This window comes from Hylobates moloch, unplaced genomic scaffold (genome assembly GCF_009828535.3).
Source record: "Hylobates moloch isolate HMO894 unplaced genomic scaffold, HMol_V3 SCAFFOLD_18, whole genome shotgun sequence".
Lineage (NCBI taxonomy): Eukaryota > Metazoa > Chordata > Mammalia > Primates > Hylobatidae > Hylobates > Hylobates moloch.
Genome location: NW_026652293.1, coordinates 48318884 through 48344552, shown reverse-complemented (window position 1 = coordinate 48344552; position 25669 = coordinate 48318884). Strand labels below are relative to the sequence as shown.

The 25669-nt window shown below is 38.5% G+C and overlaps 1 protein-coding gene and 1 pseudogene across 1 annotated transcript in view; one reads left to right on the top strand and one right to left on the bottom strand.

The window, feature by feature from the left end:
* The window catches only part of CENPF (centromere protein F), a 60021-nt gene that overhangs the window by 31007 nt on the left and 3345 nt on the right, over window positions 1-25669 (bottom strand). The window contains exons 2-10 of the mRNA XM_032136695.2: window positions 22058-22260; window positions 20960-21156; window positions 17430-17551; window positions 16906-16997; window positions 15178-15469; window positions 13844-14046; window positions 5861-5986; window positions 4375-4503; window positions 2476-2598 (exon numbers count right to left, since the gene is read on the bottom strand). Of these exons, the coding sequence (XP_031992586.1) occupies window positions 2476-2598; window positions 4375-4503; window positions 5861-5986; window positions 13844-14046; window positions 15178-15469; window positions 16906-16997; window positions 17430-17551; window positions 20960-21156; window positions 22058-22219 (1446 nt within the window). The 5' untranslated portion in view covers window positions 22220-22260. The remainder of the gene's footprint in view (window positions 1-2475; window positions 2599-4374; window positions 4504-5860; window positions 5987-13843; window positions 14047-15177; window positions 15470-16905; window positions 16998-17429; window positions 17552-20959; window positions 21157-22057; window positions 22261-25669) is intronic.
* Window positions 22577-23016, top strand: LOC116457484 (ubiquitin-conjugating enzyme E2 variant 1-like; annotated as a pseudogene).

The window sequence follows — 25669 nt, the reverse complement described above, 5'->3', positions numbered from 1 at the left end:
CTATCAAACGATGGTATTTTATTGCCTAACCCCAATGCTATGGGGCTGGCACTGGATAGTGGACGAGCAGCTTATCTAAACCCTCCATTCACTTCGATACTAAATGTTAACTTTACCCTTGATTGGGCCATTAAATCACATTTCCAGTACTGATCATTTCTCATTGTGAGCAGCATGTTTACTAAACATGGACAAGGAAAATTTCAGTACAACTGTCACATTATTTCGGCATCCAAAACCTATAAGCATCCTAAATTTGTTAGTGCTTACTTATAATTAGACACAGAAAGATACCCAGAGTGACACAGTAATAGAACAGGCAAAATTATAAATATGAGAAATCTCAAGTGCACTATCCCCTGATCACACTTTCTGTGCCTGTAGGTGACAGCAAACAATGCTCACATCAAAAGGTCATGGCAGTGATGAAGACCAAGCAATGGGCAGGTGGTGGACTGCAATAACTGACTGAGCACTTATGTGCTGGGCACTGGGCTAAGCACTTTACATGCAATATTTAACTTAACCAAGAATACAGCCTTGAAAAGGGAGGAGAATGATTTGTCCCTATATGCAGATGAGGAAAGTCAGACCGAGAAAGGGTAAGCCATCGTCTCAAGGTCACATCGCGGTGGGTGGCAGAAAAGCAACGCAATTTCAGATCTCGCTCACTCTAAAGCCACTGCCATTTTCCCACTGAGTTACATCACCACTCTAACTGGGTTCATCAGTTATCTGGTCCCAATCCCAAAGCAAAACACAAGAGCCAGCCAAACTCTTTGAAATCTTGCTATCGCCCTCAAAAGATGACACATACATAAACATAACCATAAATTAAGACAAATATTAACTTCATCCCCAGGCCCTGTGCTAGACACTTTCACATAGATGCCCTCATTTGACACAGACATCAATGAAATACCAGTGAAATGTGATGCATGCACCTCAGTACAGGCTAGGGTTAACTGAGGACAGTGCTACAGCTCACAGACCAGACCTTGTGGGGATGAACGAGTCTTCAGAAACACCTGCAAGACAATGTCCAGCCCACTACTGCGACTTGGCCAAGCAGGCAGTTTTTAAAGTGTTTGGACTCTCTTAACCAGATGATTGCTTTTACAAAATGTTTCCACCAGGCAGCCAGTGGAGTCGCGGGAGAGTTCCTGGCTGAAAGGGAAGCTCACAGAGGGAAGAGTTCGATGCCAGTCTGCCTGTGGAAACGTTAGCAGAAGCATCTGTTGGTTGGTCCCCACTGGCCAAAAGGCAAACATTTGTTTTGCTGAAACAAACACTTCCATTTGAAAACGTTTGCTGATGAAACTATCATCTGATTTGAAGTTTTCTTCCACTTTGGTGGCTGGAGCTGCAGCCCCCTATCTCCAGCAGTATTGCCCCTTTGGGGTTAGCTGATTTAACAATCGCCTGTCTGCTACTGACAGATGTTCTGATTTTACCATCATGATACACTCTGCAAAGCGGTGGGGATAAATACATTTAGACTTTCCTCACCTGAACAAATAACTGTTCTTTATGGAGAAAGTTTTCTTAATCTTTACAGCCTAAAAAGTGACCATGGAACATTTAAAGAATAAACAGAAAAACATTCTTTCCTGTGGGGTTTGATGGAGAAGAAATTTCTACGATTCTTGTGTTGTTCCTCTTCTTAAAATTACAATGTTGATTTATGGCTCTCTTCAAATTATTTCAGTCTATTAATGTCACTGAATGGTTCTTAATTAAGCCCTTTAAAATAAAATCCAGGCCACTAAATAAATTCAGAGAGAAGCCAAATTGAAGTATGTATGCATAAAATCCCATCAGGGTATCCATGCCATTCAGGAACCCTCATCCACCACTTTGTGGACGAAACAAAGTCTCCAAAGACACCGTCAACCAGGGCATGCACAGGCTGAACATTAAGGTCAGTGTCCGCTTTTGAAGCCAGAGTCATATAATTGACAATTGCTTGATGTTTTTATAAGAATTTTTAATCTAGAAACTCTTCATCTGTCACTACTTTTATTTAAATCTATGACTTTCCACGTGTTTTTAATATTGAAAGACACAAATGCCAACACTTAGAAAAGGGATTTAGATGATACTTCCAATTTCTTTCCATTTAAAAAATCCCTTCCTTCCTTTCCCATCTTTCCACCTCCCCAGGGGTCTAAAATAATCTTTAAGGAAGGAGTACACATATTCTTAATACAAGTCATGTTGTAGACACATATTTCTAGATAGGCTATAATTGCTAGATGCATATTAGTAATTATATACAGAATAGAGAGTAGAAAAATAAGCAATCATATTCTGTCATGGGTTATATACAGAACATTCTGTAATACTTCTGGCAAATAGAAAAGAAAAAGGCACAGAGTCATGATAAGCAACTGACGAATGGAATAGGAATTTTCTTTTCCCCTTGCACTTGGTCCTGTACATAAGTGGAGAAAATTCAGCATCCTCCTCCCTTACCTCCATGCTTCTCCTCAGCTCATTCTCCTTGATCTGACTCGCCTGGAACGCCTGTTCAGCTCTGCACAACTTCTGCTTAAACTCTTCCAAATTTTTTTCTAGCTGTTGCTTTACTGATGTGACCTACAAAAAGAAAAAGAGACCAAGTTTCATTTTTATATTCTTTACTTTTTCATTAATCATGTATTCTTAAACAATAAAATGGTCATGGAATATAAAAATGGATGCCATTTATTTTGGCTGAGATACAGCATACATCACAGCTAAGTATGTCTTAAAATACCATAATGTGACCTTGCAACGTCACTCAGCGGCAGCATATAGGAGATGAAAGAGGCTGGGTGTGGCAAGGAGACCACAAAGGAAAAAGATTTAACCACAAAAAATAAAACAGCTAGGTATTAATAAATAACCAAAAGGAAAAAAAGTTAAGATAAGAAACAGGCTAAGAGAACACACTTTCAATATATATAACAGAATAAAAGACAGTATATCTGTAATACAACATATACAGCGCTCTATGATTGAACAAAAGGGCAATGGGTAGAAACAGAAAACGTTATACAAAAAATACAAATGGCTATTGAAAGAGATAGCTTCAATGGTAATCAAGGAAGTGTGAATTAAAACAATGATATGACAGTATTTTTCACTCCTTGATTGGCAAAAATTTTAAAAACCGAGACTACCTCCAATTAGCAAGGATGAAAGGAAACAGGCCCTCTCTTGTACCTAGTAGGAGAGTAACTGCTACAGCTTTTATGCAGGGCAATTTGGCAGTAATTGTCAAAAGTTAGGATGCTGGCCAGGCAGGGCGGCTCACGCCTGTAACCCCAGCACTTTGGGAGGTCAAGATGGGCAGATCACCTGAGGTTAGGAGTTTGAGGCCAGCCTGGCCAACCTGGTGAAACCTCGTCTCTACTAAAAATACAAAAATCAGCCAGGCTTGGTGGCAGGTGCCTGTAATCCCAGCCACTCGGGAGGCTGAGGCAGGAGAATCACTCAAATCCGGGAGGATGAGGTTGCAGTGAGCCGAGTGGGTGAGATGGAGACTCCATCTCAAAAAACAAAACAAACAAAAAACACAAATATTGGGATGCATATGTTCTTTAGGCTATCAATTTCACATGCAGAAATCTGACCTACAGAAACATCAGCACACATACACAGATACCTGCCCCGTGATGTTACCAACAGTGCCACAGGGAATAAGAAAATGTTGATAACCTAAGTATCCATCAGTAGAGTCAGCAGTTTCAAGTGTAAGAGAAAAAGAAGAATAGTAGTGACATGGAGGTTTTGGTCCCAGCAATGTGGGGAATGGAAGTGCAAGTTAGCAGGGTAAAGAAGCCTAAGGGAGGAGTAGTTTTGAAAAAGAAAAACTAACCTAGAGTTCAATTCTTATCATGTTACTACGAAGTGCCTTTAGACATGCGAGTGGACTGTCAAGCACACACCCACACATCTGAAGTCCAGAATAGACATCCAGGCTGGGCAGAGTCATCATCACATAGATGATATGTAAAGCCACAAAACTGGATGAGACCACTTTGGGAGTGAGTCTTAAATAAGTAAAGTGATTATAATTTTCAGTGCTTTAACTACTTGGGGGCATAAATTACTTGGGACAGCTCCCACCTGGTCATGGAACCAAGAACCAACAGAATATGAGAGACCTCCATAGACTTTCGGATCTGAAACCCTAACTCACCCCCACTGTTTCTCTAGATGAGGAAACCTAGAGCCAGAATGGTTCTGTACATTCTCCACTTGGATAGGGAAAGTGAAGGTGGAGCGCTTTTTCTTTGAAAGTATCATATGTCAGTTATGGTAGAGAAGTAACAGGTACAAGGAACAAGAAGGGATGACTGAGGAGAGAGAGAGAGACACGGCCCCTACTTTATCCAGTTCAGCCTGAAGGACATTGTGCATATTCTTGGCTTGCTGTAACTCCTGGGTGAGTCTGGCCTTCATCTGGATGCACTCCTGGTCCAGTGTTTGGAAAGAACGCTGTTGACGGGAGAGCTCCTGAAAAACAAAGGGCAGGTGCATCAGCCTGATGATGGTTCACTAGGGAGACTCCAGGGTGAGGCATGAGCATCCTAACGGGTGACTGCACAGAGAGCACAGCAGACAGCAGGGAGCTGAGCCAACTGTCTGCTTAACAATGAACATAGTCAGCCTCGATGCTCCATGCTGGGCCCAGGCATCAAATCCAGGTCTCTGAGGGAAAGGGGAAGGACTCTACCAGTTGACCACGTGGAAACTAGCCTGTTTTCCACCTCATCTTCAGTCTTAAATTAATTACCTCTACTTTGAAGGATGGGGGCAAGAGAGAAGAACTGAACTACAACAGTCAAAGCTCAACTAAGAAACCAAACATACTCAAAAACGGCGTTTAAAACACAAAAAACTGTATACCACTTTAAATAGGCTTAAATGTAGAAGGACAGGAAATATATGCTACCCATTAACTTTAATAACCACAGAAAGACACCAGCTAACATTTCCAGGCATTCTTATTTAAAATCTATAGACTCTTAATCCGTATGGTACTTTTTCAGGCTAAATCACCTGAAAGAACCAAATTGGCAGATACTTATGGAAGGGCACCTTCCACCCTCACTCTTCTGCCAACCGCTTTCCCCACCACATCAACTACCCTCCTAATTTATTTGCCAACCCACAGGTTTAAAAACAACTGGAGTTGGCCAGGCATGGTGGCTCACGCCTGTAATCCCAGCACTTTGGGAGGCCAAGGTGGGTAGATCACCTGAGGTCGGGAGTTCGAGACCAGCCTAGCCAACATGGTGAAACCCCATCTCTACTAAAAACACAAAAATTAGGTGTGGGTGCATGCCTGTAATCCCAGCTCCTCGAGAGGCTAAGGCAGGAGAATTGCTGGAACCTGGGAGGCAGAGGTTGCAGGGAGCCAAGATTGTGCCATTGCACTCCAGCCTCGGTAACACTGCGAGACTCCGTCTCAAAAAAAAAAAAAAAAAACTGGAGTTATAAAGGAAATAGAGTGAAAGAAAAAAAATGTTAAAGCCTACTGGAAAATGTAATACAATTTCCTTCACAGCACAGAAAATGTCCAAAAGAAGAAAAGTGATCCTTTCCTACTGAATATCAAATCTCAAACAAATCAGAAAACATGGATGTATTCTGAATACTAATTCCCTTCTCTAATCAAAAACTGAAAGATTTAAAAAAAGCACAAAAGTGAAGATGTGAAAGAAAATAAGGTGACCTTTAGCTCACAAAGCATTTCCCCCTAATAGAATTTCCCAAATTGTGATAACAACTCCCCTTTCCAAGTGATCAAACTATGAAAAGCCCATAAAAAGCTTCTCAGACAAACACCTCATGAATCCATTTACCTTACCTCTTGAAACTCCTTTTCTTTTTCCTTAATTTTCTGTTCCAGGGAACATCTGGCACTTTCTGCATTTTGTCGCTGACAACTCAAATCTTCTGTCAATTTTTTCAGTTTTTGTTCCAATGCAGTATACTAATAACGAATAAAAATGTTCAAGACAAAATAAATACTACTCACGTAAATGAACAAATATTTTGTGTTTTAGAAAAACTGCTATAATTATTTTAGCCACAATTTATGTTTAGGAACTATTAGGAAGGATGTAAAGCATTAGCCCACTTAAATAAATACTTCCTAATTTGTGCCATGAAAAAAAAGATCAGCATGTCTAACGACTCATCTAACATTTTGTTGCATGGAAATGAGAGGTTAAAATGCAACGGTGTTAGCCTATGTAATTTAAAAGCTGTAAAATCATCAGAGGGTGCCCATTACCCTCATATGATAGTGTGTTTCAAGCATAATGGATTTTGTGGGAAATTTTAAATATTAAAATGCTTCTTTCCACAATGTTCCAAACTATGCCACTTTAAATTTCAGGAGGTTCACAGGACTCCAGAGAGTACCACAACTGGTTTTTAATCATGCTGCCATAAGCAGCACAGAGAATATTCCATTCCCTTTTCACAAAGCCAGATATCCCTTAAGTAATTTTTAAGACATGAATTACATGAAAATTTAGGATGCTCCTCTAAAATTAGATTGGAACAAAATGGTTTTAACTCTTTAAGTGTTGAAAGCCATTCCTCTATACATTCCCCATGGGCTCGAATCCTTAAACTGCCCTACAAAACAACTCTATAAAAGACCAGGGAATAAAAAGACAACTTCATCTTGGTGGGGAAGAGTTCTCCACTACAAAAGAAATGTGTCCCAAGTTGGCAGACAGCTCTAGTAAAGTAGATTCTCCAAAGTCTGATTTAAAATTATGAGAAATATTAGAAATGTAACTGAGAATTTGGAGGAAAAGAAAACACTATGTAATACTCAATCGCTACAAAGAATTCACTCAAAAATCCTGGTGACCAGTCAATCACCAACTATTAACTAACCGAAGAAGAAAGGGGCCACGCTGGTCATTCATGACTAAATGACTTTGCATATATCAGAACTTTAAAAAGACCAAACTCAAAAGGTTAAAATTTTGGGCCAGATGTTCAATGACATTCTTGTCATTATCTTTATTGTCCTTAAATTTTCAAAGGCCCAAAGAGAAGCATTACGGAGATTATTTATAACAAAAATAAATATGAATTTAACAAATATTGATTGAGAGCCCACTATACATGTCACACACTGTTCTAGGCATTGGGGATACAACAGCAAACAACTCAGACAAAAGTCACTGCTCAGGCCAGGCGCGGTGGCTCACACTTGTAATCCCAGCACTGTGCGAGGCCGACGTGGACAGATCACTTGAGGTCAGGAGTTCGAGACCAGCCGAGGCAACATGATGAAACCCCATCTCTACTAAAAATACAAAAATTAGCCGGGTGTGGTGCCGCAGGCCTGTAATCCCAGTTCCTCAGGAGGCTGAGGCAGAAGAATTGCTTAAACCCAGGAGGCAGGGATTGCAGTGAGCTAAGATCGTGCCACTGCACTCCAGCCTGGGCAATTAGAGCGAGATTCTGTCTCAAAACAAAACGAAACAAAAAGTCACTGCTCAAATGATGGTTCAAAGTTTAACAAATCTCAGGAAAAAAAAAAAAAAAAAAACCTTGCACGGAGTAAATGAATGAACCCGTGGCGCCCTCTACTGGCACTCCTTCAAACTGTAATGCAGTCCACCAGAAGGGTCCTCGAATCAAGAATCCTTTTCTACTAAACACAGCAGGTTGAAAGAGTCTTTAGAAGGTACTTACATTTTATTAAAAAATTTTTAAACAACATTCTATTATCAGTGATACCTAATTCATATAAGAGTATCTGACCACTAGGTGTCATGAATGCTCCATAATACTGTAAAGTAGTGCCCAGAGCTCAAGTCCTTGAAAATATGTAGCACACGACCCTGGGCACTCACTCCGGACCTTTTTATCTGTGAACTGTGGGTGCTGAATTCCAGGTCTGCTGCCAGCTCAACACTCTGTTTCTCCATGAATTCAAGCCTTGTATCTCACAATTTGTAAATACTTGGAAAAGACACTCTAAAAACAGCATATGTTCACTTAAGAACACGGTATTTATTTTTGTTACAGTAATTCCATTTTATTTAACAGCTAAGTCTAATGTTAGATCTGGAAACTGCATAAACATAGCATAATTTTATTTCAGTTACACATTTGACAAGGACATACTATCCTTAGGGACAAGACAGAAAAGAGTAGACTGAATTTTCAGTTACATGGATTTCTAGCTCAATGGAAAAAAGGAACCCAAAAAGCACAGAACAAACAAGTATTAAGAACCTGGAGGGGCCGGGCACAGTGGCTTACACCTGTAATCCAAACACTTTGGGAGGCCAAGTCGGGCGGATCACTTGAGGTCAGGAGTTTGAGACCAGCCTGACCAACATGGTGAAACCTTGTCTCTACTAAAAATACAAAAAAATTAGCTGGGCGTGGTGGCATGCACCTGTAATCCCAGCTACCCAGGAGGCTGAGACAGGAGAATCACTTGAACCCAGGAGGCGGAGGTTGCAGTGAGCCGAGATCGCGCCATTGCACTCCAGCCTGGGCAACAAGAGCGAAACTCCATCTCAAAAAAAAAAAAAAAAAAAAAGAGCCTGAGGGGGTTGGGTGCAATGTCTCACACCTGTAATCTCAGCACTTTGGGAGGCTGAGGTGGGCAAACTGCTCGAGCCCAGGAGTTCAATACCAACTTGGGCAACATGGTGAAGCCCAACTCTACTAAAAATACAAAAATTAGCCAGGTGTGTGGTGGCAGGCGCCTACAGCCCCAGCTACTAGGAAGGCTGAGGTGGAAGGAGCCCAGGAAGCAGAGGTTGTAGTGAGCCAGGATCACACCACTGCACTCCAGCCTGGATGACAGAGTGAGACCGTGTCTCAAAACAAAAAACAAGAACCTGGAGGGAAGACTCTAATAGAAAGCCAGAGCTGTATTCTCAGCACTATCCTAGTCAAAAATATTAATTCATTATTTTATGCAAAGAAACTTCATTATATGTGTCAGACAGAACAAGGATTTGGTGAATTTGTCACTCCAAAACCAAAGAAGTAAAGTGTAAAATGAGAAATGTAATTCTTACACACAGGAAGGCCTAGCTTGGCAGAAATGCAACTGAAAATTAGCTTAATTAACTAGGAACTTGAAAATAAGCCATGATAATAACAGCTAATATTATTATAAGTTCACCATGTGCCAGGTACTATGCTAAAGCCTTTACAAAAATTATCTCAATCTTTACAACAACCTATGACACAGGCATTATTAATACAATTTTATTGATTAGACAACTGGGGCTCAGAAGTTCATTAAATAACTCAAAAAGCAATAAAACTGAGATGGGGCAGAGCCAGGTTCAAATCCAAGTCCTTCTAACTTAAAAGACCAAATTACTATTACATAGTGAGACTGCATGAATATATTAAATGTATGGATCAAAGGTGGTCATAGTTCCACTGAAGCGCCATTGTTCCTTTATATATCTAATCAATCTTTTTCCAGAATTTCTCCGTATAAGGCACTGCACTAGGAGAATATACAAAAACGAACCTGATTTTTACTTCCAGGAAGATGGAATAATCACACTTTTCCCTATTCCTCCTAACTAGAACAAATAAAAACCCTGGACATTATAGTAAAACAAAGAAGTTTGAAAGGTGGAGAGAAGGCAGACTGACTAAGGAGCTCAGGACCTGAAGAAAAACACTATGGCACTGGGAAAAAAGGACTGTCAACACAGAATCCTATACCCAATAGAATAACCTTCAGGAATGAAAAGAAAATCAAGACATTCTCAAATAAAGGAAAATTAAGGATTTGTGGCCAACAGACTTACCCTAAAAGAAGGGCTAAAAGTTCTCTAAACAAAGGAAATAAAGGAAACTGGAAGGAAATCTAGGAGGGAAGGAAGAACAAGCTTAGCAATGATTTTATATATATATATATATATACACACACACACACACACGTATACATACACACACACACACGTATACATACACACACACACACAAATATAATAGGCTTTCCTTCTCTTCCTCAGCTTTTTAAAATATGTTTAAGAGTTGAAGCAAAATGTAGTTCTAAATGTATGTACAGAAAACATTTAAGACAATTCTATTATAAATGAGGGAGGGTAAAAGGATGAAAAGGAAGAAAACAGTCTGTAAAATTCACTACAACTAGTGAAATGAAGACACCAATAGACTGTGATAAAATGTGTATAAATAATGTAATATCTAGAACAATCACTATAAGCTCTACAAAGAGATTCACTGAAAAATATATAGACAAAGCAAAATGGATTTTTAAAAAATGTTCAAGCAACCCACAAAGGCAGGAAAAAAAAAAAAGAAAACAAATGAAACAGCAGAAAGAAACGGAAAACAAAAAATAAAATGGCAGACTTAGGTCATAATATATCAATAATCACATTAAGTATAAATAGCCTAAATATACCCATTAAAAGATAGACAGTGGAGGACGGGTGCAGTGGCTCATGCCTGTAATCCCAACACTTTGGGAGGCCGAGGCAGGTGGATCACCTGAGGTCAGGAGTTCAAGACCAGCCTGGCCAACATGGTGAAACCCCATCTCTACTAAAAATACAAAAATTAGCCGGGCGCGGTGGCGGGTGCCTGTAGTCCCAGCTACTCCTACTCAGGAGGCTGAGGCAGGAGAATCACTTGAATCTGGGAGGCAGAGATTGCAGTGAGCTGAGATTACGCCTCTGCACTCCAGCCTGGGTGACAGAGCCAGACTCCGTCTCAAAAAAAAAGACAGATAGTGAAAAAGTATATTGAAAAACATGGCCCAATTATATGTTGTCTACATGAAAGTCACCTCAATATAACAAAATAGGTTGAAAGTAAAGAGGAAGAAATACATCATGCTAACAGTCAAAGGAAAGCTGGAGTGGCTATATTAATAACAGACAAAGTAGACTTCAGAATAAAGAAAATTACCATGGACACTAAATAGTGATAAAAGGGTCAATCCACCAAGACGTAGCAATCCCAAATGTATATGCATTCACCAACAGAGCTGCAAAATATGTGAAGCAAAAACTGGAAGAAATCAAAGGAGAAACAGACAAATCACAGTTATAGGTGGGGACTTCAACATCCTCTCTCAACAATGAATTGAACAACTAAACAGAAAATCAGCAAGTATATTAACAAACTCAACAACATCATCAACCAACAGGTTCTAATGACATTTTTTTTGAGCAATATAAACCTAAAGCAAGCAGCAATCAATGAAATTGAAAACAGAGAAAAAAAAAATCAATGAACCAATGGGCTGATTATTTGGAAAGATCAGTAAAGGTCAACGAAACTGACAAATCTCTAGCAAGACTGACAAAGAGATAGAGAGAAGACACAAATTACCAACATCAGAAATGAACAAGGAATATCACTACAAATATCAAAAGAATAATACAGTGAATAACTCTATATGTATAAAGTTGACAACTAAGATGAAAATACAAACTATTCTAATTCCCCCAATATGAAATGGATAATTTTAATAGTTCTGTAACTATTTTAAAAATTGAATTTGTATTTTAAAACTCCCAGAAATCTCCAGATTCAAATGATTTCACTAGAGAATTCTACTGAATATATAAAGAAAGAAAAAAAAAATTCTACACAATCTCTTTCAGACAACTGAAGAGGAAGGAACACTCTCTAATTTGTGAAACTAGGATACCCTGATACAAATATCAAACAAAGATGGCAGGGGAAAAAAAGAAAGCCAACCAATATCCTTCATGAATATAGACACAAAAAATCCTTAATAAGTTATTAGCAAAAAAAAATTCAGAAATATTTTTTTTTAAATTATACACCGTAAGAAATTAGGGTTTATTCCAAATATGCAAGGCTCATTCAAATGTGTGAAAATCAATCAGTGTAACCCACCACATTAACAAGCTATTATTTTGTACAACTGCATATGAATCTACAATTATCTTAAAATAAAAGTTTTAAGTAAACAAATGAAAGAACCTGCCCCAAGAAAGCAAATAATAGAAGTATGTCTACTACAATGGTTTTTACCTAAAGCCTCAGAAATACCTAAAGAGTTTATTAAAAGTCAATTCCTTAGCCCCACCCAAACATAGATCTAATCTAACAGAATTAAATTTTCAAGGTTCTCTGTGATACTGGAAATTAGCCAAGTGTGGGAACCACAGGGCTAGAACACAAATAACAGTAATAAAAAAGTCATAAGGGGGATGCCAGGAGAAAATATCTTACTGCATTAAGAGATGAGGGAAGAGGCTCACAAGAATGAGAAAGCTATAAAGAGCCAGACCTGGAAAGAAGGACATTTCAAGCAGAAAGGCAAATATAAGGAAAACATTGGACCCAGAGAAAGGGTAGGGTCAGTAAACAACACCAAATCCTCATGGTTGGTCTTAGAAGATAATTCATTTTTCTCTACAATACTTATTACCACATACCATACTATGTTACTATTGTTATTTTCTGCCTCCCTCTATTAAGATGAAGCTCCCCAAGGCAATGATTTTTGTCAATTTATCACTGTTCCAGCCCCAGATCTGGAGATTTTTGTCTATTTATCACGGTTCCAGCCCCAGGTCTGGAACAGTGCCTAATATATAGCAGGCACAAATATCAATACATGCTTGTGAAATGAGTCAGTAAATGAATGAGTAATAGAAAAAAGAGAAGAAGAAAAGACTGGCTAGAGAGGTAGGCTGGGACCAAAGCAACAACAAGAATAACAACAACAACAAAATAACAGGCTAAGAAGCTTGGCCTCCGTTGGAGTCTTAAGAAGATTCGGTGGTGGGTGTACAGTCATTCCCTCAGAATCCATGAAGGACTGGTTCCAGGACTCCCTGCAGATACCAAAATCTGAGGATGCTCAACTCCCTGATATAAAATGGTATAGTGTTTGCATATAACCTATGCACATCCTCCCACACACTTTAAATCATCTCTAGATTACTTATGATACCTAATACTATGTATATGCTATGTAAATATTTGTAATAATGTATTTGTTTAGGAAATAATGACAAGGAAAAAAAGCTCTGTATATGATCAGTACAGACAAAGCCATTCTTTGAGACAGAATCTCACCCTGTCGCCCAGGCTGGAGTGCAGTGGCACAATCTCTCCTCACTGCAACCTTTGCCTCCCAGTTTCAAACAATTCTTGTGTCTCAGACTCCCAAGTAGTTGGGATTACAGGTGTGCACCACCACACCTGGCTAATTTTTGTATTTGTAGTAGAGACAAGGTTTTGTCATGTGGGCTAGCTGGTCTTGATTTCCTAACCTCAAGTGATCCATGTGTCTCAGCCTCCCAAAGTGAAGGGATTCAGGTGTAAACCACGGGTGCCTGGCCTTTTTTTTCCCTAAATAGTTGGTTGAATCCATAGTTGGTTGAATCCATGAATGCAGAACTCATGGGTACAATGGACCAACTATATACATATATATATATATAATCCCAAGAGCAGATTTATTAAATCCTATCAAATGTCCTAAAACTCCTTTAAAGTGCCATTAAGTACCTATTCTAATGTGGCACACATCATGCTAGATGCTGTATATACATTTTCTTTATTCCCTATTACCTCCTGCAACATAAAAGAGATCAGTGACTTGCCCAGCATCACTCAGCTGGGAAAGTGCGGCACCAGGCTTGATCCTGGATCTGCCCAACTCAAAACAGCTTTCTAGTTCAATTGCATCAAGAGTGCCTAACATATATTAACAAAGAACACTACTGACATTTATTTCATAAACTTATGTATAAAATACTCTTTCTAAATAATTATATGAAAAGATGAAGATTTCTCCAGTAATTCACGAAAAGTCAAGTACCTTGGTTGACGCCTGGTCGTATTGTGCTGTTGTTCTCACTAGTTCATCCCTACATTTGTTCAAAACTTTCTCTTTTTCAATTAATTCCACTTTTGCTTTCTCCAGTTGGAGTTGGAGTTCTTGAAACTTATTCACTTGGCCTTTCATTTCTTTGTCTTGTCCTTGCAGGCGTAGTTCCAACTCATTAATCTTGCTTCTTAGCTCTTAAGCCACAAATAAAAATCACACTCCAATTCATATATATCCTTCCCAAAATGTACGTAACTTATCATTTGTTTTATTCTTTTCTGAAATCTCTGACGAAACAAATATTTACACTAAACATAGAAGCTACTTTAATTGGATTGAATTTCAATAGTTAGTTTCTATTGTCATTTGCATTCAAATACTCTATAGAAAGCAGGAGAAACAGATTTTCTTACATTTTAACAAAGAAACTTGGTGGGGGAAATGCTTTTCTAAAATCAGAAACGCTATCTTCTTATTGAGACTGTGAAAAGTACATCACATATGACATCCTTTGTTAAAATTACCATTTGGTTTTACACAACAGCAAACTATATTTGCTTTGTGCCCATATCAATGCAAATCAGTGCTAAGCAGTGAAAAGTTCACCCTCCTATATTCTCTGGTAGTTTTACCTCCAGTAAACATCAAGACAGTGTGAACCTCCCATACTGCCAAAATTAACAATGATTTTTTTCCACTTTTTTCCCACATACGCACAACATTGGTTCCAATGGCATTGGCTAGGTGACAGCCCTCACCAGTGAACACTGACAGTGATTTTCAATATATCACAGCACTGGAAATTATCATCTTCTACAGAGTAGATTCCAAAACACCACCTGGTACCCTTGGCTGTCAGCTGCAGCGTGGCACAGCAGCCAAGGTTACAGGTTTGCTCCCATATGGACAACCTGGCAGGGCACAGCAAAGCTGTTCTGCAGACACACACACAACCTCTGGCCAAAGCTGGTCAGACCACAGCCTGGTTCTGTGGGTCACAAAAGGAGCCAGATGAGAAGCATGAGGAGTGTAAACTGTAACCAACCCACTTGCCCTGCTTCTGGAAAGATAAGTCAAAGCCTCTCAACCTACTTTAGAGGCTTCCAGGCACCAGCTTTTCAATACAAATAAAAGTACATTCCAACACTATGATGCCTCTTATCATTATTGAAAAGACAGTATATTTCACATAACCAGTCTACGATGTTGAACACCGACGTGCCTAACAAAACACATGAGCTCTTTATGGGATTAAAAATATCTGGAATCACCTGTGAAATTACCTCAAGCAAAGTGAATTTAAACTTAACTTAGCTCAATGTTACCTTGATTCTGCGCTTTTAATTGATCCAAAAGATGAGGACTGCTAGAATTGTCAAAGAAACTGCTATTAGCATCTCTTTTCCCTATTTGCAAAATTGATCGACTTGGAGTCACCTCTTGTTCCCCAGAAAAGTAAGATGCAGAGAAATCTCTCCTAATTGGAGTTTTTTGAGAATTAGATGAAAGATGACTTGGGGTCTTCTCTTGCTGCCACGAGAACACAGACGATGAAGCCTGATGCCGGGCAATGTCACGGTGATTCATGGTGGTTTGTGGAAGAGTCTGGCTTGCTTTCTGTAGAAACAGAATCTCTTTAGAGCCCTTTAAAGATCTTATATACTCAAGGCTATTTATTTTCAGATAGAATATAAAGCCATAATCCCAAGAAGTTAACAGTTAAACTGCATACCAAGAAAGAACATTCATCAATCAAGTAAACCATAAGTCTAATACCCAGTGATGGAATGTTCTAATGCTTGACTTCTTAGCATTGAAGGAATAAGCTACCACCATCTCATGCCCAACCTATTCAAAATAGGCTAAGTCTTAGTATTTATTCTGCATCCTTCTTAGAACCCATTAAACATATGTGAGTATTCACTTTCATTCTGAATTCCAAAGCTGGCTTTTCTTTGCCTGTCCTTGGTTACCTCCCCCTATAGCTTTGCCCAAGAGAATCAAAGTTAAACATCAGACTAAAGAACTCTTTCAAAAATCTCACATTCCACCATATCACTAACCCAAAAAAAGTCACATCAAGTGTTTAATATTATATAATATACATTCGTGGATGATCTACCGCTTTGCATTGTTCTTTCTATGCTTCTCTCTGCCTCCATTCTGACAAATATCAAGACATGGAGGTGAATGCAGCATTAGATTTTTACAGCAAGCACTTTTTCTGCCATAGGAAGAGGGTTAATGTTTACTAGAGACTCAAATTTTCATAAAATATCTCTAGGAATCAATGTCAAGGGAAGAATTGATACAAATGACTGAACTGGATGACAAAGCACATGATATTTCTAGGACAAACTGGAGAATGAGTACTTAATTTTTATTCATCTTGATAAGCAATGCTTTTGCCACATATCAGAATCCTAATGACATCAAAATGAGGGTTAAAGTCATGAAAAGAATAAAAATTGTTAAAGCTCTAAGCCAGAGGTACTTCTGCATTCTCAGTATTTAAGGTACCTACTTATAAATTCAGCCTTAAAGGGCTTGCTGAATTGTGCCATCTCGTCAAGTCCTTATGTTTAGTGGAAAGCCACCAGTAAGTGCCAAACTGGAAACTGTTTTCAGCAAATAACATGTGAACAAAAATGGTAGAGGTAAAATTCAATAGGTCAAAAGGACTATACAGGAAGCAACTGCCTCCAGGTGATAAAGCCAGGCAGGGAGCATCACGACTAATTCTCTGGCCCCACTGTCTCCAAGAATAGCCCTGATCACTAGGTCTTCATAGGGAAATAATTAAGTGGACATTATATGAACATTTAATATTTAGGGATGAACTAACCTCCCAACTCTATTTTACTCACTCCACCCTTTTTTTAAAACTAAAAAATAATCACCTCCACTGAGCCCAAAATCTTTTCTCAGCACACACACACACACACAAAAAAGGCCAGCTCTATGTAAAACAGATTTTTCTCTAACTTTGTTCTATTCTACATCAAAGTATTCTATAACTGCATACTCTATTATAGGGCCTATAATTAACTTACTTTAGCCCGCAAGGCTTTAACCTCTGCCTCTAATCTTTTTCGTTCTTCAACCTCTTTATTATATTTTTCTTTTAGATCTTCATACTTGGAACCTAGAAACAGACAATCAAATACAGTTTTCTTTCAATCATTGATTCCATGAAGGAATTCACAGATCAACAATGATTTTGATAGTCTAGAAATGAGTATCTTAGTAGAAACAACATTTTGTTTAGGGAAATAGATCAAACTATTGATCGAATTACTCATATCAATACACATAAAAACATAAGTGTTTTAAATATCCTGAAATTGAATTTCTTTGAAAATATACTACAGAAGGATAAAGTAAAAAGCTTAAAAGCTCAATCCAGTAGCTCAACATAATTCAACAGATATGCAAATGGATATGTAACAAGTGGCTGCAGTTTTTAAACATATACATTAAAAGTTTAATTCAAAGTTGAATTAATTCATTTATTTTGCAGAATTAAAATCTCAAGCTAAACAAAAAGCTGTCTATACCAAGGAAAAAAATGCATTACCACTATAATATTGACTTGGTGTTAGTGGAGTTGTAAAAATTTTTTGTGGTGTATTGCATGGATTCAGAGAGACATCTGCAGACTGCGCAGCTTGTTGGCTTCTTTCAAGCTCAGATTTACACCTGTTAGAAAAGGACCCAAGAGGCAGACAAATCAGTTAGAGCAAAGGCTACAGAATACCAATGCCTTACATTCCCAGAGAGTAATAAACTTACAAAGAAACCCATCCACTAAGAATTCTTAACCATTTCATTTATCCAACAGGCATTTAATAAGGTCTAACTTATGTGCCAGACATAAACACAGTCCTGTGTCTTCAAAGGAACTCAGTCTAGTAAAAGAAACAGAAATATAAACCAATAAGTACAACGTTATAAAGGCTATAAGGAAGATCTATAATAATCACTATGACAGTGATATGGTTTGGCTGTGTTCCCATCCAAATCTCATCTTGAATTATAGTTCCCATAATCCCCATGTGTGGTGGGGTGGGGGGACCTGGTGAGAGGTGATTGAATCATGGGGGCAGTTTTCCCATGCTATTCTCGTGATAGTGAGTTCTCACAAGATCTGATGGTTTTATAAGGGGCTTCCTCCTATGCTTGGTTCTCATTCTTCTCCTTCCTGCCACCATGTGAAGAAGGGTGTGTTTGCTTCCCCTTCCACTATGATTGTAAGCTTCCCAGCAGAAAAGAAAAGCCCTGTGGAACTGTGAGTCAATCAAACCTCTTTCCTTTATAATTTACCCGATCTCAGGCAGTTCTTTATAGCAGTGTGAGAACAGACTAATACAGACAGCAAAGAAGAGTTGGAGGATTAGAATATATTCCAAGCAAATTTCATATTCTAAGCCAAAGACAGGGATATAAAAGAACCTAGAACTTCAGAAACACGGGAAGAAAGTGGTGTCATTGAAGCATGGGCTCAAATCATGAGAACAGATGACATTACTTAGGATAGTCAGTTATTTCAAAAACATAGACTTGTTATACGGATCATATATTATATGACATTTTTAAAACACAGATATAAAAATTAAATCAATATAATGCATCTAGAAAAGATATGGCTGGAAATAGTTACAAGAAATGGGAAACATAAGTTATATATTGTATATATGTATACCCTGTATAAAGGTATCCAGAACTATCATGCAAGTAAGCTCTGAACACCTTTCAAAACCAAAAAACCCACATTAAAAGAGGGCTCAATTCTTCCAACTCTCTAATGTCTCTGACTTTAGTTTAACATAAAAAATAAAATGAACACTCTTTTAGAATGGCTAACAGTATGCACAGTCTCTTTGCCATGACATATTACTTAAAACAGAAGTAAAGAAAGTAATGCCGGGCCCAGTGGCTCATGCCTGTAATCCCAGCACTTTGGGAGACCAAGGCGGGCAGATAACCTGAGGTCAGGAGTTTGAGATCAGCCTGGCCAACTTGGCGAAAACCCCTCTCTACTAAAAATACAAAAATTAGCCAGGCATGGTGGTGTGCACCTGTAGTCCCAGCTACTTGGGAGGCTGAGGCAGGAGAATCGCTTGAACCCAGGAGGCAGAGGTCGCAGTGAGCTGAAATTGCACCACAGCACTGCACTGCAGCCTGGGCAACAGAGCAAGACTTTGTCAAAAAGAAAAAAGAGAAAGAAAAAGAAAGGAAGAGAGAAAGAGAGAGAGAAGGAAGGAAGGAAGGAAGGAAGGAAGGAAGGAAGGAAGGAAGGAAGGAAAGAAGGAAGGAAGGAAGGAAGGAAGGAAGGAAGGAAGGAAAGCAAGCAAGCAAGCAAGCAAGCAAGCCCTTAGCTCCATCTAGCTCCAAATTCAATCTGAGAAGAGGCAATGTATGAGCTAAAAATGACTTCTCAGCAAATCAAACCACCATATCTGAGCTTACAGTGGGAAACAGCAAGGTCCAATGGAAATGTTCCATTAGTATTTAAAAAGCACCAAGAAATAAGTAAAATTAATATTTAATTTAACTTGCTATTTTCAAGATACTCTCAACTTGTAATTAATAGGAAAGTTACTAGTATTTTACATTTTTTCATACTAAATTTTCAGAATTTGGCACCCATTGTATACTTACAGCTCATCTCAATTTGCACCCGCCACATTTCAAGTACATCATAATTGCCACACGTAGCCAGTGACTACCATATTGGACATTGCAGGTCTACAGATTAGCAAAGGTGTCACAAATCGCTGATTCGAGATGAATTTTGAAGAACCTTGCAAAACCAGTGTTTCTTTTCCACTTTAAATTCGTATCTTATTCTCTTTTCCCTATCCTTTCATTTTAAACAAAGTTATTTATTACTCAAACAAAAGTATACCCTGCTATTATTTTCATAAACCATTTTTTCTCCTTCCCCCTAAGAAGAAAAACACAAGCACCATCACCAAAAAAGCACTACAAAGCTAAAAGCATTTTCTACTAGGTTGAACTATATGAGATTGTCAATCTCCAGTTTTAACAAACATTCCAAATGGTTCAACCTCACTTGTTGGAGACCTTCAAGAAACCTAATCAGTGGCAACTGATGGAAAAAATGAGTTTCTGCAATGGATTTGAAAGTTAGCAATGAAAATTTTAAAACCATGTAGTTTTTGTAGTCTATTAGATAATAAGAATATTTTAAAGCCAAATGTGCTATGAGGATATGGCACGAACTTGGCTCACTGCAACTTCCACCTCCCAGGTTCAAGCAATTCTCCTGCCTCAGCCTCCTGAGTAGCTATGATTAGAGGCGCCCGCCACTACATCTGGCTAATTTTTGTATTTTTAGTAGAGAGGGGGTTTCACCATGTTGGCCATGCTGGTCTCAAACTCCTGACCTCAGGTAATCCACTTGCCTCGGCCTCCTAAAGTGCTGGGATTACAAGCATGAGCCACCTCGCCCAGCCAAAAGGAAACATTTTTAAAATTATCACGCAACCTTGTAGATTGGGCCTGCTTATATTCTGTCTCCAATCTCAACTGGGCCCTGCATGCTATTCCATCCTTTTATAATTCCCTAGTTCTCCCTCTCATTCTCTACAGCAACTTTTCCACCCAGAGAAAACACGAGCCATCAGTATGCTCCAACTAATTTCCATCTTTTCAGTAACAACTGTCGATAGTTTTATTTTAACAAGTACTATCATACTATCAATTAATGCTACGTAACTAGTATTATCATACTATCAAATAACTTGATAGTATGATAGTACTATTTATTATTGTATTACCCAGTGACCAACAGTGTCTGAATCATGGTACAGCCTAATAAACATATACTGAATGAATGCATGAGTAATGGAGCAAACACTTGATAAATTTCTATCATACTGAGCTATGCAATAATAAAACCAAATCACTGTTTGTTTGTTTTTAATCTTCCACTCTTTCAAGTTACAGTACAGAGACCGAATCATTACTTATTCCACCAGGAAAAAAATTGCAAAGTATAATTATATTGTTAAAGGAAAAGACAAATGCATCTGATTAATACATACAAACATCATCCCTATAACTACCATCCCAAAATATTACCTTTTAAGTTCCTGTTCCAGTTTTTCTATTTGTTTTTTGCCTGAATTCAGCTGTCCTTCCTGGAAATTCACTTGTGACTCCTTGACTTGAAGTTCATGAGAAATCTTCTGCTTAGTTTTCTCCAGACTTTCACATATTTCCATCAATCTTTGATTCTCCCTTTTCAGGTTTGTACCCTCAGTTTTTTCATTTTCAACCTAATGAGGATTGTTCAGAAGACAATAACTCCCTTATTTCGTGAATTTACCAAGTATTATTGGTAAACCTGAGTCTAACATTGACTACTAGATTCCTGAGACACAGCTGCAATAAGCCATATGAACACAGAAATTTCAGATGATCACACTTTGAAGCCAATAGAAAGGAAACTTCTTTGAAGTCATGAACTATATCATCTTTGGCCAGACATACCCATCCTAGAAAGGGAGTCTTTACTATCCCTTCAAAAATTAAAAAATAGGAAATAAATCCTATAAATCTCCCTTAACAATTCATTTTCAAGTTTGGTTGCTAAAACCAGTTATTGTTAGAAACCAGAAAATTCTCCCACAAGCAAAATCCTTTTAGAAGCAATGACTGTATCACTATTTAGTTGGCTAATAGAGAGGTAATTTTTAAAAAGTACTGTTTAGTTTTCATTTACTAGACCTGAAAAGGTTAAGGAATACCAAGGTAAAAAGCCCAGTCTAAGAAAGCCACATCCATTTAACCGCAAAATGCTCTAATACTGTCCCCAGATTAGGAGCAGACACCTTTTGCCTTGTTGCTATGCAGTGCAAAAGCAATCCCCAATTCATGGTCCCACATGGAAGTTGAAATGGAACTCAGTAGCCCTAAATATTAGCAGGTAAGCAGAAATGAGGACAGAAATGGAGAAAATTAAAAGCAATTAAAATAAAAATGACTTAAAAAAAAAAAAAAAAAAAGAAGGGGACTGGGGCCTGGGACGGGGGTGGGGGAGGGGAGAGGAATTACCACCTGAAGATAGCAAAATCATTTTTCCCTAAATGTAAAGAAGATGAAATAATTAATCCAAAAATGAGTGAACAGTTTTAAATACCAGCAGTTCTGTGGCAATAATGAGTGCTTTAGGGGTACCTTCTGTTTTTGCTTCTGCAGCACAGCCTCGAGACTGTCAAGCTGAAACTGCCTTTGCTGCTTTTCCTTCTTCAGTTTGTCAAGCTGTCCTTCAAGCTCTTGAATTTTCTGAAGAGCTCTTGTAGGCAGGCCTTCTTTCCATTCTTCCAAAGCCCAGCTCATTTTGTTCTGCCTTCTTTATTACTCCAACATTTGTAAATAAACTGAAAAGAATAACCAGACTGTTGGTCTTACCATAGCAAAAGGAAACAAAGTCTCAGAAATTAATGCATCTGTCTAACCACCCCTAAGAATCAAGTTTCAAGACCACATTTCAAAAGATAGCAAAGTATAATATCTATCTTCTCCATCCTCTGAAAGGTGGCAACCAGTAATTGATTTTGAAGTACATACTGTCCTGCTTGGTTTCCCTTTGCTTTCTGTTTTTCTCATTTCTCAGTGTTGACTTCTTATATCACTACCTGCTTTCTATTGCTCAGTTTTTTCATTATACAAAACATGGGGCAACAGCAATGCAAGATGGCAGTCACTATGGGATCAGGAGTAAAAGTCTCTCGAAGTTTCCAGCTGTTGGAAGAACTCGAAGAAGGCCAGAGAGGGGTAGGAGATGGCATAGTTAGCTGGGGTGTAGAAGATGATGAAGACCTGGCACAAGATGGACAGGGATGATAATTGAGCCTCAAAGAACGATTTGTGAAAGTCAAGTATACAGCCTTAAAATAGAATGTAGCCTAAATGCCCAGAAGCACCCTGCCTTTGTAAGATTTTTAACAAAAATTAACATAAATAGGGTTAATAGTTCTAATGGACTGGTGGACCAAAGAGCCATATCAGTGCTAACAAAATGGCAGAATTCATGTAGCATCAAAGTTGTCCTGCAAGAGCTTTGGTGCCTAACGATGTCTAAAGAAAATATGAAACTCCTTCAGCTGCCTGAAGGACAGGGTTACAGCAGTTAATCAAAAAGAAAAACCATAGGCCCTTCCCCTTCCCGCCCCCCATTCGATTTAAACAGTCTTCATCTTCCATAGTAGTAAATTTTCTAGATATGTCTTGTAGACCTCAAAGGACTGGAAAGGAAGCTCCCATTCAAAGGAAATTTATCTTAAGATACTGTAAATTATACTAATTTTTTGTCCATTTGAAATATGTTAGTTGTGCTATAACAAATCATCCTACCATGTGTAACATCCTGTCCACATACTTGAATTTCTGGGATCAAGAAAGTATATTTAAATTGATTCCCATCATAACTGGTGGAGTACATCTAACTCAACTGTGAAAAGACGTACCACATAATCACCTTGCTGCTAATTAAATGGCCTGGGGCCTCTGCCTTCTCCTATGGGATTACTGCTGGGTGTACAGGGTACTTTGTCTGCATCCCCAGTTTCCAAAAAATTGAGGAGGGACTCCTCCTCAGCTCATTCTATGAGGCGAGCATCATCCTGATACCAAAACCTGGCAGAGACCCAACAAAAAAAGAAAACTTCAAGCCAATATCCTTGATCAACAACGATGCAAAATTCCTCAACAATATACTTGCAAACCAAGTCCAGCAACACATCAAAAAGCTAATCCACCATAATCAAGTAGGCTTCATCACCAGGATTCACGGTTGGTTCAACATATGGAAATCAATAAATATGATTCATCACATAAGCATAACTAAAGACAAAAGTGACATTATTATCTCATGCAGAAAAGCTTTCATTAAAAATTCAACATCCCTTCACGTTAAAAACTCTCAATAAATTAGGTATTGAAGGAACATACCTCAAAATAATAAGAGCCAACTATGACAAACCCACAGCCAACATCATACTGAATGGGCAAAAGCTGAAAGCATTCCCCTTGAAAACTGGCACACAAGGCAAGAATGCCCTCTTCCACTACTCCTATTCAACATAGTATTGGAAGTCCTGGCCAGAGCAACCAGGCAAGAAGAAGAAATAAAAGACATCCAAATAGGAAGAGAGGAAGTCAAACTACCCCTATTTGCAGACAATGTGATCCTACATCTAGAAAACGCCATAGTCTTGGCCCAAAAACTCCTTCACTTGATAAACAACTTCGGCCAACTCTCAGGATACGAAAATCAATATACAAAAATCACTAGCATTCCTATACACCAACAACAGCCAAGGCAAGATCCAAATCAAAAATGCAATCTCATTCACAATTGCCACAATATGAATAAATCACCTAGAAATACAGCTAACCAGGGAGGTGAAAGATCTGTACAATAAGAATTAGAAGGCTGGGCCTGGTGGCTTACGCCTGTAATCCCAGCACTTTGGGAGGCCGGTGCGGGGGGCAGATCACCTGAGGTCAGGAGTTCGAGACCAGCCTGGCCAACATGGTGAAACCCCATCTCTACTAAAAATACAAAAATTAGCCGGGTGTGGTGGCGGGCACCTGTAATACCAGCTACTTGGGAGGCTGAGACAGCAGAATTGCTTGAACTTGGCAGGCAGAGGTTTTAGTGAGCCAAGATCGCACCACTGCACTCCGGCCTGGGCAACAAAGAGTGAAACTCCATCTCAAAAAAAATAGAAAACACTGCTCGAAGAAATCAGAGATGACACAAATGGAAAAACATCCCATGCTCATGAATATGAAGAATCAATATCATTGAAATGGGCATACTGCCCAAAGCAATTTGCAGATTCAATGCTATTCCTATCAAATTACCAAAGACTTGTTCACAGAACTAGAAAAAACTATTTTAAAACTGATATGGAACCAAAAACAAGCCCAAATAGCCAAAGCAAGCCTAAGCAAAAAGAACAAAGCTGACAGCATCACATTACCCTACTTCAAACTATACTACAGGGCTAAAGTAACCAAAACAGCATGGTACTGGTACAAAAACAGACACATAGACCAATGGAACACAATAGAGAGCCCAGAAATAAGCCGCACACCTACAACCATATGATATTTGACAAAGCTGACAAAAACAAACAATGGGGAAAGGATTCCCTATTCAATAAATGATGAGATAGCTGGCTAGTCATATGCAGAAGAATGAAACTAGACCCCTTCCTTACACCATATACAAAAATTAATTCAAGATGGATTAAAGACTTAAATGTGTAAAACCCCAAACTATAAAAACCACAGAAGACAACCTAGGCAATACTATCCTGGACACAGGAATGGGCAAAGATTTCATGACAAAGATGACAAGAGCAATCAAAACAAAAGCAAAAATTGACAAATGGGATCTAATTAAAATGAAGAGCTTCTGCACAGCAAAAGAAACTCAACAGAGTAAACAGACAACCTACAGAATGGGAGAAAATATTTACAAACTACACATCTGATAAAGGTCTAATATCCAGCATCTATAAGGAACTTAAACAAATTGACAAGAGAAAAACAACAACCCCATTAAAAACTGGGCAAAGGACGTGAACAGACACTTTTCCAAAAAAAAAAAATATATATACATGTGGCTAACAAGCATATGAAAAAAAGCTCAGTATACTGATCACTAGAGAAATGCAAATCAAAACCACAATGAAATACCATCTCACACCAGTCAGAATGGCTATGATTAAAAAGTTAAAAAAATAACAGATGCTGGCCAAGTTGCAAAGGGAACAC